The sequence below is a fragment of the Thamnophis sirtalis genome, unplaced genomic scaffold (genome assembly GCF_051295495.1).
Source record: "Thamnophis sirtalis isolate CommonGarterSnake01/CBP01778 unplaced genomic scaffold, rThaSir2_p1.2 scaffold_8, whole genome shotgun sequence".
Taxonomy (NCBI): domain Eukaryota; kingdom Metazoa; phylum Chordata; class Lepidosauria; order Squamata; family Natricidae; genus Thamnophis; species Thamnophis sirtalis.
In genome coordinates this window covers 11,250,741-11,266,053 of record NW_028261388.1, presented here as the reverse complement: position 1 = coordinate 11,266,053, position 15,313 = coordinate 11,250,741, and the positions used below count along the sequence as shown (strand labels likewise).

Here is a 15,313-nt window from a genome sequence, read left to right as displayed (position 1 = left end):
ATGAATCTTTTGGGAACTGCAATGCTTAAGGGAGGAGGTTAGGAGGACCACAAGCTCATTTAATAAGTGTGAATTGTCCTTCTGGATTTTGTTGACAAATGCTTAATATTTATTTATTTTTGGCTCAATGAGTGGGCACCAAGTTGGAGATCAAGCAATATTGAGCAAAGCAAAAGAAAATACCCATGGACTGCCTAGGGGAATAAAATCAACATCGTCCAAACTCGTAACCCGGGGGGGGGGGGAGAGTATGAAAAAAAATATTTTAAACAATTCCAAGTATTTCTGTGCTTTATCCACTGAAAACATCTTATAAATTTGTCGAAAGGATTATTTAAAAAACAAAAAAACCTTGTGTATGTGTGCCAGAGGATTGTTTGAATTCATTTCATCTTTCATGAGTTGTTATTCTTTGAATAAATCCAATCCTCTTAACATCATAAGAGCTGCAAAGCTGCAATAATCAGTTTTTCAGAGTTTTCCATGGTGATGCCCAATTGTCTAATCAATGATCATTTAAAGAAAAATCTATATTGGTTGCGGTGGCCACCTTTTAATTAGCTTTGCACAGTGAAATATTTTTATTTTGACACCATTGTTGTTATTATTTATCTCTGTCTTCCTTCTAAGACTTCATCGGCTTACAAAGCTTGCACACAAGTGAAGTTGTGAAAAGAAAGAAAGTGAGTATTTGGTGTTTTTTTTTTGACTTGGGACTTATTTTATCAATGGCTAGCTGAGAAAAATAGGAGCTAGAAGCAGAGAAATATATGAAACGATCAGTGACATAAGGAAGATATGTTAACTTGGTGAAACAAATACTGTATTTTGCGGAGTATAAGATGTACTCCCCGCCCCCCTACAAGGGTGAAAATTTGGTTGTGTCTTATAAACCAAATGTAGACAAAAACGCTAGGCACAGAGGAGGGGATGGTCTGTGGGAATCCCTGCAGTCTGGAACAGCTGATTGGGGGTATTCTGGGAGGCCAATCCACCCACCAATCAGCTGCTCAAGCTGAATTCTCCTTCTCCGGGTGCCGTCAGCGGGACAATGCCGACTGGCGACGCCTAGGAGTAGGGCCTTCTCTGTTTCCGCTCCGGCTCTGTGGAATGAGCTGTCCCCTGAGATCCGGGCCCTACCCACTCTCATGGCCTTTCGCAAAGCCATTAAAACCTGGCTTTTCCGGCAGGCTTGGGGCTGTTGACCCCTTGATTGATGTCCAGCCCCCTCCTGATTGGGTGTTTGTTGTGTTTCTGCTTTTAACCTTGTTGTGTCCAATTGTTTTTAATAATCCTTTTTAATCTTTTTTCATTTCTGTAAGCCGCCCGGAGTCCTCCGGGATTGGGCGGCATAGAAATTTAATAAATGAAATGAAATGAATGTGCTGAAGCTGACCTGGCTGTTTGCTATTTACTGCAAGGACGTGTCAGAGTTTGCGGCAACAATCACATTCAGAAAGCACACACAAGTAACTGATTCAGCAGGATTCAACAACTTCTCTTTATATATAATATAACACATTAAGAAAATATACAATGCCAAAAGCAGGTTTTCCAAACTGGTAGTTCAGCAGAGGAGAGAAGTTTCACTTTCAGTTTTAGATATCAGCACAGCATGCAGCTTTAGTACAGAACAAGCCACGCCCTGTCTCCTTGCTGTCTCCTTCCTTTTGCTCACAGAGCAAATACTGTTTATTTCCAAACAGCCCTCAACTCTCTCAGACACTGACAGGACGCTAACCAGATGAATACCATGGATGCTGGTAGGCAGAGGCAGAATATATATATTTATTTTCCTTCCCAAAAACTAAGGTGCGTTATGTACGCCGAAAAATACAGTAGTATGATTATTAGTTAATAATATTAATATGCTTAATGCAATGAATATTGTTGAAAACACTTAGATTATTATTTCCTAAAATGATTTGAACCCAGACAACACACTGTTCAATTGAAATAGGAATTTTTTGTATGTTATAAAATAAAATAAAATAAAAGCTTAATACAAACAAAAAAAGAAGTTGTGAAAAAATATATATCCCAGGAACACAGTATCTATCCAATCCAAAAATGTCCCTTGTTTATATCCAGAAAAGGATTTATTTAAGCCAGCTTCAATTTTAGTAGGAGACAAGCAGCTTTTAAGGCTGCTATGTGGAGGAATCCTGTCTACAGAAAAAGAATGGCCTTTAAGTTAATTAATTAATTAAATAAACTTCAAGGTTTCCAAAAGCACCCTTGAAGTCACTTTTCACTGAGCTCATTTTTCTGCCAAATGGATTTTCCAGAATTCAAGGCGAAGACGGCGAAAACCCTGAAATAGGCTGATTTTTACATCAATTCTAAAATGTTCTTCAACATAATCTCAATCTTGATACTGAAAGGAGTCACACATTCTATTAACACTTCTAATTAATTTATGAAATGTAAAGGAGAGAAGATAATTATTAAAAGGTGTTTGATGTCTTCCCTGTCTATTTTTTAAAAGAGGAACAGATAGAGCTGGTCATTTGTTTCTTTCTAGTTTTAATAAGTTTAAGAAATGGTGGCCTAATAGCAAATGCAATACCTAAGCAATGCTATTAAGTATTTGAAAGATTTCATTGTACACACTGCATGTAAAGGAAGCTATTGGCCCTGAAAATTGAAACACAGCTTACTCAGCAATGTTAAACTGGCAATTTTTCATTTCTTTTGATCCTTTCAATTAGAACTAAAGATAACTGTGTCAGCTAGCAGTGTTTTTTCCCTCTGCGGGACAAAATGCTTTCTTTTGCTTGCTTAAAGTAGAGAAACGTAGGTACAATGAAACAAGTCAGAAAGCATACTATAGTTTTATGTCAGATGCAAGAAGAAACTAGGATAGAATTCAAAAGTACTACAAGTTTATTTCATGCTACCCATATACAAGAATTTGAACTACTAATGGTCAAGGTGAATTGGCACCAGATAAAAGAGACAACAAAGACGCAAAGACTTCAAACAGGACTGGACTGAGGTCTCTTATGGGAGCGCAGAGATTCCAAACTGATGATGCATTTGACCCTGCCTTCCAGCTCAGCCTGGTCATCTCCTACATTTACTTCTAGTTCTGGAGGATACAATCTGGGTCAGTCACCAGGATCATAGGTTTTGTCTTTCAAGCTTTCGCACTCATGCTGGAGCCCTTCTTCAGGAAATTTTTCTCTAGCAGAATGTGTACTGTTCTGTTGCGGTATTTATAGTGCCTGTTGTAAGTGGCTTTTTTGATGTTGATTGGGGCATGTTAATGGCTGGCTTTTAGGTCATTAGCTTTGTTTGCTTGAGCTGCCCAGCCCTCACCTTCTCAGTACTTGATAGGCTGCTGGTAACTCAGCACTCCTGTTGACTGACAAGAGGCCTGTTTCCCAGGCTTCGATCACTTCCCTGGCTGTTTTTGTGCCTGCTCGTCCAACAATCTTAATAGCTGTAAAATTGAATGTGTGTCCTTGTTCATTGCAGTGGGAGGCTACCAATGAGTTCTAGTTCTCCATGAACTTTTTTGGGACTATGATACAACTCTCAGAGAAATTGCTACAAGCTGTATGTAAAATCTCCCAGTTGACAAATTCAAGGAGGAGTAGTAACTAAGATGCTAGTTCTGACAAGCAAAGTCAATGGGGAAGCCCGATTCACTTCACAACCGCGCTACTAATTTAACAGCTGCACTGATTCACTTAACCACTGTCGTAAAATGGTGCAAAACTCACTTAACAAGCGTCTCACTTAGCTACAGAAATTGTAATTCCAGAAAGGAGAGGAGGATGGAAAGGAGAGAAAGAGAAGGAGAGACAGTAGGGAAGGAAGAGGAAGAGTGGAGGAGAGGTAAGGGAAGAAGAAAAAGGTGGGTAGAAGGGAGAGTAAGAGAAGGAGAGGAGGAAGGAAGGGAGAAAAAAGAGAAGGAGGGAGAGTAGGAGGGGGGAGAGAGAGGGTAAGAGTAGGAGAGAGGTAAGGGAAGAAAGAAGGGGAAGGAGAGGAGGTAGGAAGGAAGTAGAGAAGGAAGGGAGAGAGAAAAGAAGAAAAAAAATAAGGTGGTGTCATAATAGAGGCTTGGGATGGTAATCAATACAATCGAAACTGTACTCTATAATTTCTTAAATGGAATAACAATAGTATAAGATGGGCAAAGAAAAAGAATAACCATGTTTACCTGGAATTGTATGTATGTATATATAGCACATTAGAGATAAACAATATTTGGTTATGAATAGCTAATTATAGAAAGGGAAAATACTAACTGCAAAGAAACCGATACGGAACTGCCCTATGATTTTTGATGGAACTTTTGGTTCCTATGTTGTCTTAAGTCATGTGTTTGTTGTTGATGTGTTTATGTGTGTAAAATAAAAACATTTTTTAAAAAAGAAATTGTAATTCCAGGACTACCTGTAATTGTCTTCACTTTGGTCCCCTCCAAATATGCATACTTGAATGAATGCTGAAAAATAACTGTCCAGAATAGTCTGCCTGTGCCTGCCTGCCCATCTATCTACCTACTAAACGAACAAATAAAACATCTAGTAGGTATTTAGCTGCAAGCGTTGACCTCCCTTGCTTTCTCATACTGTATAATCAGAAAAAAAATTACTGTTGGACAGAACTGTTGATGTGTTGGGCCGATACAGCATATGGTGATGACAAAGAGTGAAATTCTGGACCTCTTAATCATTTTTGTAATGGTGTGAGGCTTTCACTCTTTGTCCAACTGTCCTTTATGGTCCTTATTCAGCCTGTCTAGATTATATAGCTTGGATGTAGCTTTAATGGCCCATCTGTTTCATCCCTGGAAAACATAGGGTCTCTCCTAGAGAATACAGCTGTAGAGCTACTGTGTGAGATGCAGGTTCCTTTTCAGCAGAAAGACATCTGGGGAAATCATAAGCCTCCTTCCCAGCTTTCACAACCCACAACCATCTACATCGGTATGGAACACAAAACTCAGATAGCATGTTATTCAGGGATTGTTCCAAGTTGTCACCACATTCATCCTGATGGGTGTCTCGTTGTGTAGGTGTTATGTAAAGTAAAAATCAAATAAATTTCCATTCTCAATGTATTCTGGGAACAATGTTAAAAAAAAGCTTCTCATACTGGCATCTTCCAGATGTACTGGATGGCAACGAAGAGAAGAGCAACGAAGATGATTAGGGGACTGGAGGCTTTAACATATGAAGAACGGTTGCAGGAACTGGGTATGTCTAGTATAATGAAAAGAAGGACTAGGGGAGACTTGACAGCAGTGATCCAATATCTCAGGGGTTGCCACAAAGAAGAAGGAGTCAAGGTATTCTCCAAAGTACCCGAGGGCAGGACAAGAAGCAATGGGTAGAAACTAATCAAGGAGAGAAGCAACTTAGAACTGAGGAGAAATTTCCTGACAGTTAGAACAATTAATCAGTGGAACAGCTTGCCTCCAGAAGTTCTAAATGCTCCAACACTGGAAGTTTTTAAGAAGAAGTTGGATAACCGAAGTGGTGTAGGGTTTCCTGCCTAGGCAGGGGGTTGGACTAGAAGACCTCCAAGGTCCCTTCCAACTCTGCTATTGTATTGTATTGTATAGATGTTTTTATGACAAACAGTTTAATTCAAAAATCAGTTATGTCATGATAAAAGGTGATATCCTTTTAATCCTGCTATTCTATTCTATTCTATTCTATTCTATTCTATTCTATTCTATTCTATCAATTTGAAAATTATTGCCCATTACACAAAACTGTGATCAGAGCCTTTAGAAGGGGAGTAGAGGGGAGGGGAGGAAAAGAAAGGAAAATATGTTTGCATCAAATTGTCTAACATGACAATCCAATCCTTTAAACAACGTTAACAACTAAACGATACTCTTAAAAACATAGGCATGCAAAAAAAAATGTTTAAGAAGGTTAAGAGGGCCCCCGATGAGAAGTTGAACTTGCAAACTGAAAGCTTTGTTCCATTAATATGAAGTGTTCTTGTGAAGAGCTTTTGAAGACAAGAGGTTGTTGGGTTTTTTTAAGGAAAAAACAAACAGCCCTAAACTCAGTGGGCCAAAAAAAAAAAGAGAGAGAGAGTAGATTTTAGAATTGCTTGCTCGTCCATGAAGATATGAATGGCTCCACATTTGCTTGACCCCATTCCAAAATTGCTCAATACTGGAACTGAAAATAACAGTTTGGATCTATTTTCTTTTCTTTTTTCTTTTTTTAAAGCATCAGTGTGCAAGTCAATGAGCTGTAACTGGATTAAACATTTCATTTCCATCAAACGCCACGTGCAGACTGACAGACCAAAATGGCTATAATTTATATTTTCTCAAGCTGAGAGTAAGCGGAATGGGGGGAAAAAAAAACCCAGAAAAGAATCTGGGAATATATACCTATCTGAGGATATTCCGGTGTGCATATCAGTCAGCTGTCATTCCATTTGCTATCTGAATGAAAGCAGACAACTAATTGCCCAACCCGTGGCGGGTAGGAAAACTTCTTCAATAAAGCTACCCTATATAACATGCTTACAATGATATTGTTGAGTCGTATCTCAACTCTGCAGAAGAAAAGAAGAGAGGGAAATAATATCCGACAAAAGGTGGAAAACAAAACCTGTCATGGACTTCTAAGGCTGAGCATTGTTAAGAGCTACCAAAATGGATCCACGATGGAACCACGGAAAAACACGGAATGAATATTGTCAAATATTACCTCCTTGAGTAGAGTTAAATAATAACTACTAAATGTTCTGTGGTCGGTGAGAAATGAAAAAAAAAAGAAGAAAGAAAAGTGGAAAAGAAATGCGGCTATGAAAGTAGTGTATAAACTACCCCCCCTCAATTCTTCTGAGAAATACATATGTTTCTGTTGCGGCCTGCCAGCAGAAATGGTGGCAGCCTCAGACAGTGAGGAAGTTGGGAAGGAACATGGGCCAGTCCTGGAGTCTGGGGAAGGCTCTGATGAGGGCTCTGTGTCGGAGGCAGAGATGGGGCCAGGGCCATCTGACAGTTATCAGCTGCCTTTGGAGTCGGGCATCAGTGGGGCAGAAGAACAGCTGGAGCCTGTTCCCAGGGTGCGCATGTGCAGAGCTGCCAGGAGAAGGGAACAACTAAGGAACAAGGGTCGACTTGGGAATAAAGCCACAGGGGGACGGTGAATGGCCCCTCCCAAGGGAATAAAGAGGAGCGATGGAGGAGGGGAGTTTTCAGGAGTCAATTAGTTCAATTCATTAGAGTGAAGATCTGTTCCTGGCTTCTTGCCAAGTATTTTCTGCTACAGCGTGGCGTTTGGAAGATATCAGCCTGGCAGCTCTCCAAGCCTAATAAAGTTGTGAAAGTAGTTGTGAAATCTCTTGGAAGATTGTTGGCCAGAACCTTGCTGGAAATGAATTCACATTAAACTAAATAAAACGGGTTTTATCGGGATGAGGAGTCGGCTTTTGTGCTTTTGGGAAGCCTAGATCAGAACAATTTCACTGTTGGTCTGCATTTCTCAAAGAACAGTGGAAGGAAGCAGCCACCATTTTCTCTTTTTGTCATTTGAGTTGGAGTAGGAAATTTTGAAGAAAATTCACTAGGTAACATAAAAGCCAAAGTCCAACTACCTCCACGCAACTCCCGCCACAGATTGTCCATGAGTGTGACCAATGCCATTTCACTCCTATATCTTGGACCTCAAACATATTATGAAATCATCATACAAATGGCATGAATTACATTACTTGTAGAATGCCAAGATACAAGTGATGTCATGGTGGCTTGCATGGGACATCTAAGGTGGGACAACTCAGTCTCCTCCCTAAGATATGAGCCATACTGAAGGGGAACGCCCACCCGTAGAACCACTCCTGGATACTCCCTACTTTCTCATTTTCTAGAGAAATGGTTCTCAACCCCACCAACTTAAAAGATATGTGGACGTCAACCCCAGAATTCCTCCAACCAATATTCTAGGAGTTGATGCCTACGCATCTTAAAGGTGCTGAGATTGAGGAACACTGTTCTACACCAACTGGGCGTGACCGAACAAATGCGTGCCCGACAAAACTGCGGCAATAAAACTGTGACGTCGACAGCGCGCCCACAAAGGCGTGTCGACAAAAGCGCAATTACGGTTAGGGTAAGGGTTAGGGTAAGGTTTAGAGCGCGCTTCTGTCGGCGCGCTTCTGCGCTCATTTGTCGGTGTGATTTTGAACTCTCGGTTTTTTCCCAGCGGTTTTGTCGGTGCGCTTTTGTCGAGCGTGCATTTGTTGGTGAACCCCAATTGGGTACAAATACCAGAACATTACATCAATCATCATTAGTTTTTAATAAGTCATCTGCGAGATATAAAATTAATGGTGATGGGTCTCACATTGCTGGGTTCACACACATTTGTGGTGAGCACTGCGTATCAGAACAACTAGACACAAGGACAGTTTTTCTCCGAATGTCATCACTCTGCTAAACAACTAATTCCCCCAACATTGTCATATTACCTATAAGACTGCCTTACTATTATTCTTCTCTTCCTTCCTAGTACCTATCTCTCCCCACTTATGACTATAACCATGTTGCTTGTATCTTTCAAATTTTATATTGCCTTATTTGTTTCCTAGTATAATTTGATTGGTTATTAGTAACCTATGACTATCACTAAGTGATTCTTGATGAATGTATTATATTTTATTTTTTCCTTATGTACAATGAGCATATGCACCAAAGACAAATTCTTTGGACAATAAAGAATTCTATTCTATTCTATTCTATTCTATTCTATTCTATTCTATTCTATTCTATTCTATTCGCATATGGCATCTATCATCAATAGATTATAAAGCCTAGTGGGGGATGGAATATATGTATATTAAAGTTAGGGAAACAGTTGCATTCTGCCTGACTTAAACCTCTTAAACAAATGTACACATCAATTTAGAATATCCTACAACTAATTACGGATGCATCTATTTTTTTTTTCCTGAGAGATCACTGAAATATTCAATTTGTATTAGGGAATTATTTTTGAATGCTTATGTCTTGGCATGCGGACTACCAAACTATTTAGGGTCTAGCAATTCTGAGAGCATTATCTGCTTATTAATTGTAAACAAGACAAACCGTGACCCCTTGGCTCATCTTTTCAGATATATGTCCTTGCTGGATTCTTCAATGCTTTCAACAAAGGCAGAACGTATAGAGTACTGAGTTTATAAAACTTAAAAAATTCAGGGAGATATTCAGAGAAGTGTGTGCCTTGAAAGCAACCCATGGCAGGTGCAAGAAATCAGGAATAGGGGTTGTTCAAATAAGTACAATCTGTTCCATGCTATCCCAAAACAACAGGGGTGTCAAACTTGATTTCATTGAGGGTCACATCAGGATTGTGTTTGATCTCAGGAGGCTGGAATGGGTGTGGCTAGGGTGGGCATGGCCAGCTCGACATCACTCGTCCCTTATACCCCATCACCATAATGAACAATAAAACCAAAAATACAAATCTCACCAAATGAATATGTTTATTCTTTCTAGAGATCTCAAATTTTGCTTTCAGTTCTTTTCACTTATTTCAGCTTTGGGCACACTTTTATGAACAGACATTTAAGGGTATCACATCACTGTCAAATTCAGAACAAGTCAAAACTATTTAAGTTTCTGTCCACATCAGGGCCCATCAACACCCATACATTCTCACACCATGTGAACGGGGAAGGGAAGCGTTTAAGTCCACCAGCAATTAGATATCTTTTCAAAAGGAGCCAAATTTATTTTCTTTCCATGCCAGAATATGAAAAATAAATAAATAAATCAGGAAAGATTTAACGCTAAAACAGGGAGACCATGGTAATGCTGACAATTAAAGTCTCCCCCAGGAGGTTAATTAAACATGGTAAGAGCCAAACGTTTCAGAAACTACTTTGCAAATGTCATAAAACAGGGGTGTCAAACTGGATTTCACTGAGGGCTGGATCAGTATTGTAGTTCTACTCCGTGGGGGTGGGGAATAGGACAGATGCTTCCTGCAGCATCTTGCCAGCCAAAATTGGTTGCAGAGGAGCACATGCGGCTGTTTTGGCCAACAGGCAGTGGTGGGTTTCAAAAATTGTTCGAACCTACTCTGTGGGTGTGGCCTCCTTTGTGGGAGTGGCTTGCTGCCCATGTGACTGGATGGGAGTGGCTTGCTGCCCATGTGACCGGATATGAAGATGCCAACGACACTTGTCAGAACCACCTTAAATTACCTCACACACAGCACTGGCATGCATAAGAATATGATGAAAACTTGTTTTTTAAAAGGCATTTTTGGTTTGCGTTAAAACAACTTCAACACACGGAATGTTCTGATTGCACCACAAAAGCAGTAGTCATCCTTACCTTTCACAGAGGCACTGAGTTTTATAAATATGAGCATGATAGTGTAAAATAATCATATCCAAGGACCAGTGGTGGGTTTCAAAAAATTTTGGAACCTCTTCTGTAGGTTGGCCTGCTTTCCGGGTCCACTGGTGGAACCTCTTCTAACCGGTTTGGTAGATTTGATGAACCAGTTCTACCGAATAGGTGCAAACTGGTAGGAACCCACCTCTGCCAACAGGATGCTGCAAAAGACTGTCCAGGCCAAAAATGGGGTTCTGGGGAGGGGGCGCACACGTCCCCTGCACCCTATTTTGTCTGCCAAAGGCACCACGGGTCAGTCCTTTACTATTTCCAGGATAGACCACATTTGTGCACCCTGTAGGCTGCATCCGGCCTGCGGGCCTTCAGTTTGACACCACTGTCATAAAGGAAAGCCTATTCCAGTGACGGCAAATCATTTTGTAAAGGTGTGCCAAAGTTGTGTGTGTGCGTGCCCACACCCACAATTCAATGAGCCCCTTCGACCTGCGCATGCATGCATGCATGACCGGTGCCCTGTACATGCACACATGACCCCATCCATGGGGGAGGGGTTTTCAACTCCCAGACTCTGGAAGCTTTCCAGAAGCATGGGGAGGGTGAAAAATGGGCCTAACAGGCCAACTGGAAGTTCGGAAACAATCTGTTTCCGGCCTCCAGGAGGGCAAGGGAGGCCATCCCCCCCCCCAGCTCCGTAGGCTTTCCTGAAGCCTGGGGAGAGTGAAAATGCTGAGCTCGTGTGCCAGCAAATATGACTCCGCGTGCCACTTGAGGCACATAGGGCCTAGTCCTTCAGACAATTTAGGCCTACACTCTTAACAGTATTATTGTTTGGGGAAAAGGTGTTGAATGTTTTAAGTGGGTTGGCCTGGGCAGGGGGAAGAGATGAAATCAACCTGGGCCTCCATATTTGTATCTATGCATTTGTCCATCTTTTGAATTCTACGAATCTCCCAAGACCCGATTCCCATCTGGTCATTGGACTAAAAGATGCTAAGAATACAAATCCTTCCATTCTCCACCATTCAAGTCAGAGCTGAGGAAGCTTCTTGGATGAGAAGCGAAACATCTTCAAGGAAAAACAAAGTCGAGTTGCCTTTTGAAAAAGCACCTTTGGGACAACCATGACCTCGATGACTGAGAATCCCCTTAGATGAATGGCTCATTTTGTGCAAAACCTGTGAGCAAGATTGTCGGTCCCTCTGCCATCTAAATCTTACCTCGAGAAAATGTTCTGCTTGTTGTTCACGATCTAGCTTTCTTGAAGTTGTGGTTATAAGCCCTGTAAGGAAACAAAACCAGGAATATTTTCAGTAAATGAGAGGCCTAGCATAGACCACATCTAGCTCAAACGGCAAATGTTTCTGTTTCATTTGACTGTGAATATTGTCGAAAGTTGGGCTGTGCACTAACTGGAATTGTTTTATTCCATTCACATAATATAGATTTACATTTGTTTATCCATTATTTATTTATCTATTGATTTCAACACCGCCCATCTTTCCTTAAAGGACTCTGAGGGATTTGCCATAACAATATAACATAACTGTAACAAAGTTAAAAACCAGAATGAAACGATAGGGGCATTAAAATGTAAAAAGTTAAAAAGACGGAGAGGACACATTCACAATACCAATCATCTGAAGGCTAACATATTTAAGTGAGTTGGAAGGGACTTTGGAGGTCTTCTAGTCCAACCCCCTGCTCAAGCAGGAGACCCTGTATCACTGATCCGCAAACTACAGCTCGTGGGCCGGATATGGCCCGCCAATTCAAAGTATCCAGCCCGCAGAGTGGTGAGATTCAGCCCCGCCCCTTGCCCCACCCCTCACCGTCGGCCTTATCTTCCAGCGAGCATCCACTCAAGCTGCACTTCTGCTTAGTTATTTCACCGCTTGAGCTGCACGGCTGATCACACCCCTGAAGCCGAAGGAAAGGCCAAAGGATGTTGGGGAGGACCAGCTGACTGAGGGGTGATCTCGCCGGTGCAGTCAAGTGATCCAGGGCCAGTGGGTGAGTAGGGGAGGGGCTGCTGCCGGCTTGTAAAGAAGTGTTTTAAAAGTAATTAAAAATGCTTTAAAAACACTTTAAAACAGCCCTCCATAGCCATATGATCCAGGGCCAGTGGGTGAGTAAGGGAGGGGCACGTACAGGAAGGGTAAAGCAAAATGGACTGCTAAATTGGTCATGCCCACCCAATCACATGACCACGTAGCCATTCCCACCCAGTCATATGACCACCTAGCCATTCCCACCCAATCACATGACCACCTAGCCATTCCCACCCAGTCACATGACCACATAGCCATTCCCACCCAGTCACATGACCACATAGCCATTCCCACCCAATCACATGACCACATAGCCATTCCCATCCAATCACACGACCACCTAGCCATTCCCAACCAGTCACATGACCACCTAGCCATTCCCACCCAGTCACATGACCACCTAGCCACATGTCCACCTAGCCAGTCTGGCTCTTCAACAGTCTGAAGGACCGTCAATCGGCCCCCTGTTTAAAAAGTTTGAGGATCTCTGCCCTATATCATTTCAGATAAATAGCTATCCAATATCTTCTTAAAAATCTCCAGTGATGGAGCATCCATAACTTCAGAAGGCAACTCACTCCATTGTTCTGTCAGGAAATTTCTCCTTGCTTCCAAGTTGGATTTCTCTTTGATAAGCTTATTTATTTATTTATTTGTTTATTTGTTTATTTATTTATTTATTAGACTTATATACCGCTTCATAGGGCTGTCAGCCCTCTCTAAGCGGTTTACAATTTTTTTTTAGCAAATTGAGTCAGCAACTTGCCCCCACAGTCCGGGTCCTCATTTCACCCACCTCGGAAGGATGGAAGGCTGAATCGACCTTGAGCCGGTGAGATTTGAACTGCTGAACTGCAGATCACAGTCAGCTAAAGTGGCCTGCAGTACTGCACCCTAACCACTGCGCCACAAGCTTCTATCTGTTATTTCTTCTCCTGCCCTCAGGTGCTTTGAATAATAAGTTGACTCCCCCCACTTCTTTGTGGCAGCCCCTCAAATATGCTTGCTCGGATTTAAGTGATCGATCAAATAAACCATCTTTATATTCCTTCCTTTTACTTTTGGAAAACGTAGTCTTTAATTCCTTAAAATGCTGTTGTAGGATTTACTTTCTCTTCAATTTGTCTGTCTTATCGCGTAGGGCTCTTCGTTTCTAAATCTAATAAAAATACATTATCCAGGTCATTCTTTCTGGATTGTCATTTGTATTTCCCCTTAATTTTTAAAACTCCAGACAGCTTCTTTTTTTATATCTAGCAAAGAATCCTTATCTGGTTAATTCTCTCGGCTGCCTATTTCTGTGTATTTCCACTTTAAATGCCTTCTCTGTCTTGTAATCCACACTTCTTTTAATCCAGTATTTTTTGATTTTGCTATTTATGCACCAAGTAAAATCGGTTTCACAAAGCCCACACAAGGTACAGCTGCGGAGATCTTGCTGTCAACCATGCAGCTAATCCCTGAGAAATAGAGCGTGAATTGGTGATCCAAAACCTAGGATGAAATTCTATGCACAGTTAAATTGGAATAAGCTCCATTGATCAGAATTACTCATGAAAGGGCAGGCGTACAATTGCGCCGTCCTGTAATAAATCTCTACAAAAGCAATTTGTTGCCTAAATAGTCGGTAGCATCTCCAGCACTGCTGATGAAGAATGGCTGAGCTTCCACAATACAGAAGAATGGAAGAGTGGTGGGTTTGTAATAACCCAGAGGGCTACACACATCACTGACTTGAACCCAGAAGCCAATTTCTCCTGCCCACAATGTCTGGAAGCTGTAGTTCTGAAAGAGGAAACACTTGGAATTGTAATAAAGAAATGTTGGGTATGCTCTCCGAAATGCAACTCCCAGGATATTTAGAAGCCATGAGAATCATAGTGATATAAAAACCTATAAAAACGCACAGCGTGTTTGCCATTCTAAGTCACAACCTGTCGTGGTTGGGTGTGTGGCTGAGCCTTCACTTGTCTGTCCTGATCTGGATGTAGTCCTGTTGACATTTTAAGCACCTCTTGAGAGTTGAAAAGAGCCTAAATTATCTTATTTACAAATTTTGCTATGCACAACCACCAACAACAGAACTGCCAGTGAAGGCTAAAGATATATTTTGTTCTTCCCCAAAGAATAGTAAAAACGAAACAACACCGCCTCTTTATTTTTCTAATGCAGCCAAGTGCCTTGTGTTGAATACATTAAGACGGGCTATAAATCAAACATCACTATATAATTGCCTATCCCAGATGCACCATATGCAGCAGAAAAAGCTTAGTTATGTCAGAGTTATAATGAGCCAGAGATGTAACGGTGGCTAACCGTAAACGAAAAAGCAATTCGATCTTGGATTATGGTGGATAACACAAGACTAATGAAGAATGAAGGGTTAGGAGGTAAGGAACTGAGATACGCAGGTGCTCGATCATGGGCGGCATATGGATATATGGGGAGTAGAGTTTGAGACATGACTGAACAAGGCAGGAAAGATGGTTGAGCTTTTTTTTTGTACAATGGTGAGATTGTCTACTATGGCATTTCTTCATGGAGAGAATATCTGTCAACCTAGAGCATTGTTTCTCAACCTTGGCAACTTGAAGATGTCCGGACTTCAACTCCCAGAATTCCCCAGCCAGCATTCGCTGGCTGGGGAATTCTGGGAGTTGAAGTCCGGACATCTTCAAGTTGCCAAGGTTGAGAAACACTGACCTAGAGACTACTGATCGTACAGCTAATCCCACAATAGTCCTTGTAGTCACGACTATAATTGAGAACCACAATTTCCATCGTTAAGCAAGGGGGTTGATTAAGTGAGTTGTGCCTGATTTTACAACTTTAGTTGCAGTTGTAAAGTAAAGGGTCCCCTCATATGTCCTAGTCGTTCCCAATTCTAGGGGGCGGTGCTCATCTCTGTTTC

The 15,313-nt window shown here is 41.4% G+C and overlaps 1 protein-coding gene across 7 annotated transcripts in view; it reads right to left on the bottom strand.

Annotated features, from left to right (window-relative positions):
• The window catches only part of FAT3 (FAT atypical cadherin 3), a 553,941-nt gene that overhangs the window by 191,162 nt on the left and 347,466 nt on the right, over window positions 1–15,313 (bottom strand). For all 7 annotated transcript variants that reach the window (XM_087721078.1, XM_087721079.1, XM_087721081.1 and 4 more), the window contains exon 4: window positions 11,572–11,633. In XM_087721078.1, the coding sequence (XP_087577204.1) occupies window positions 11,572–11,633 (62 nt within the window). The remainder of the gene's footprint in view (window positions 1–11,571; window positions 11,634–15,313) is intronic.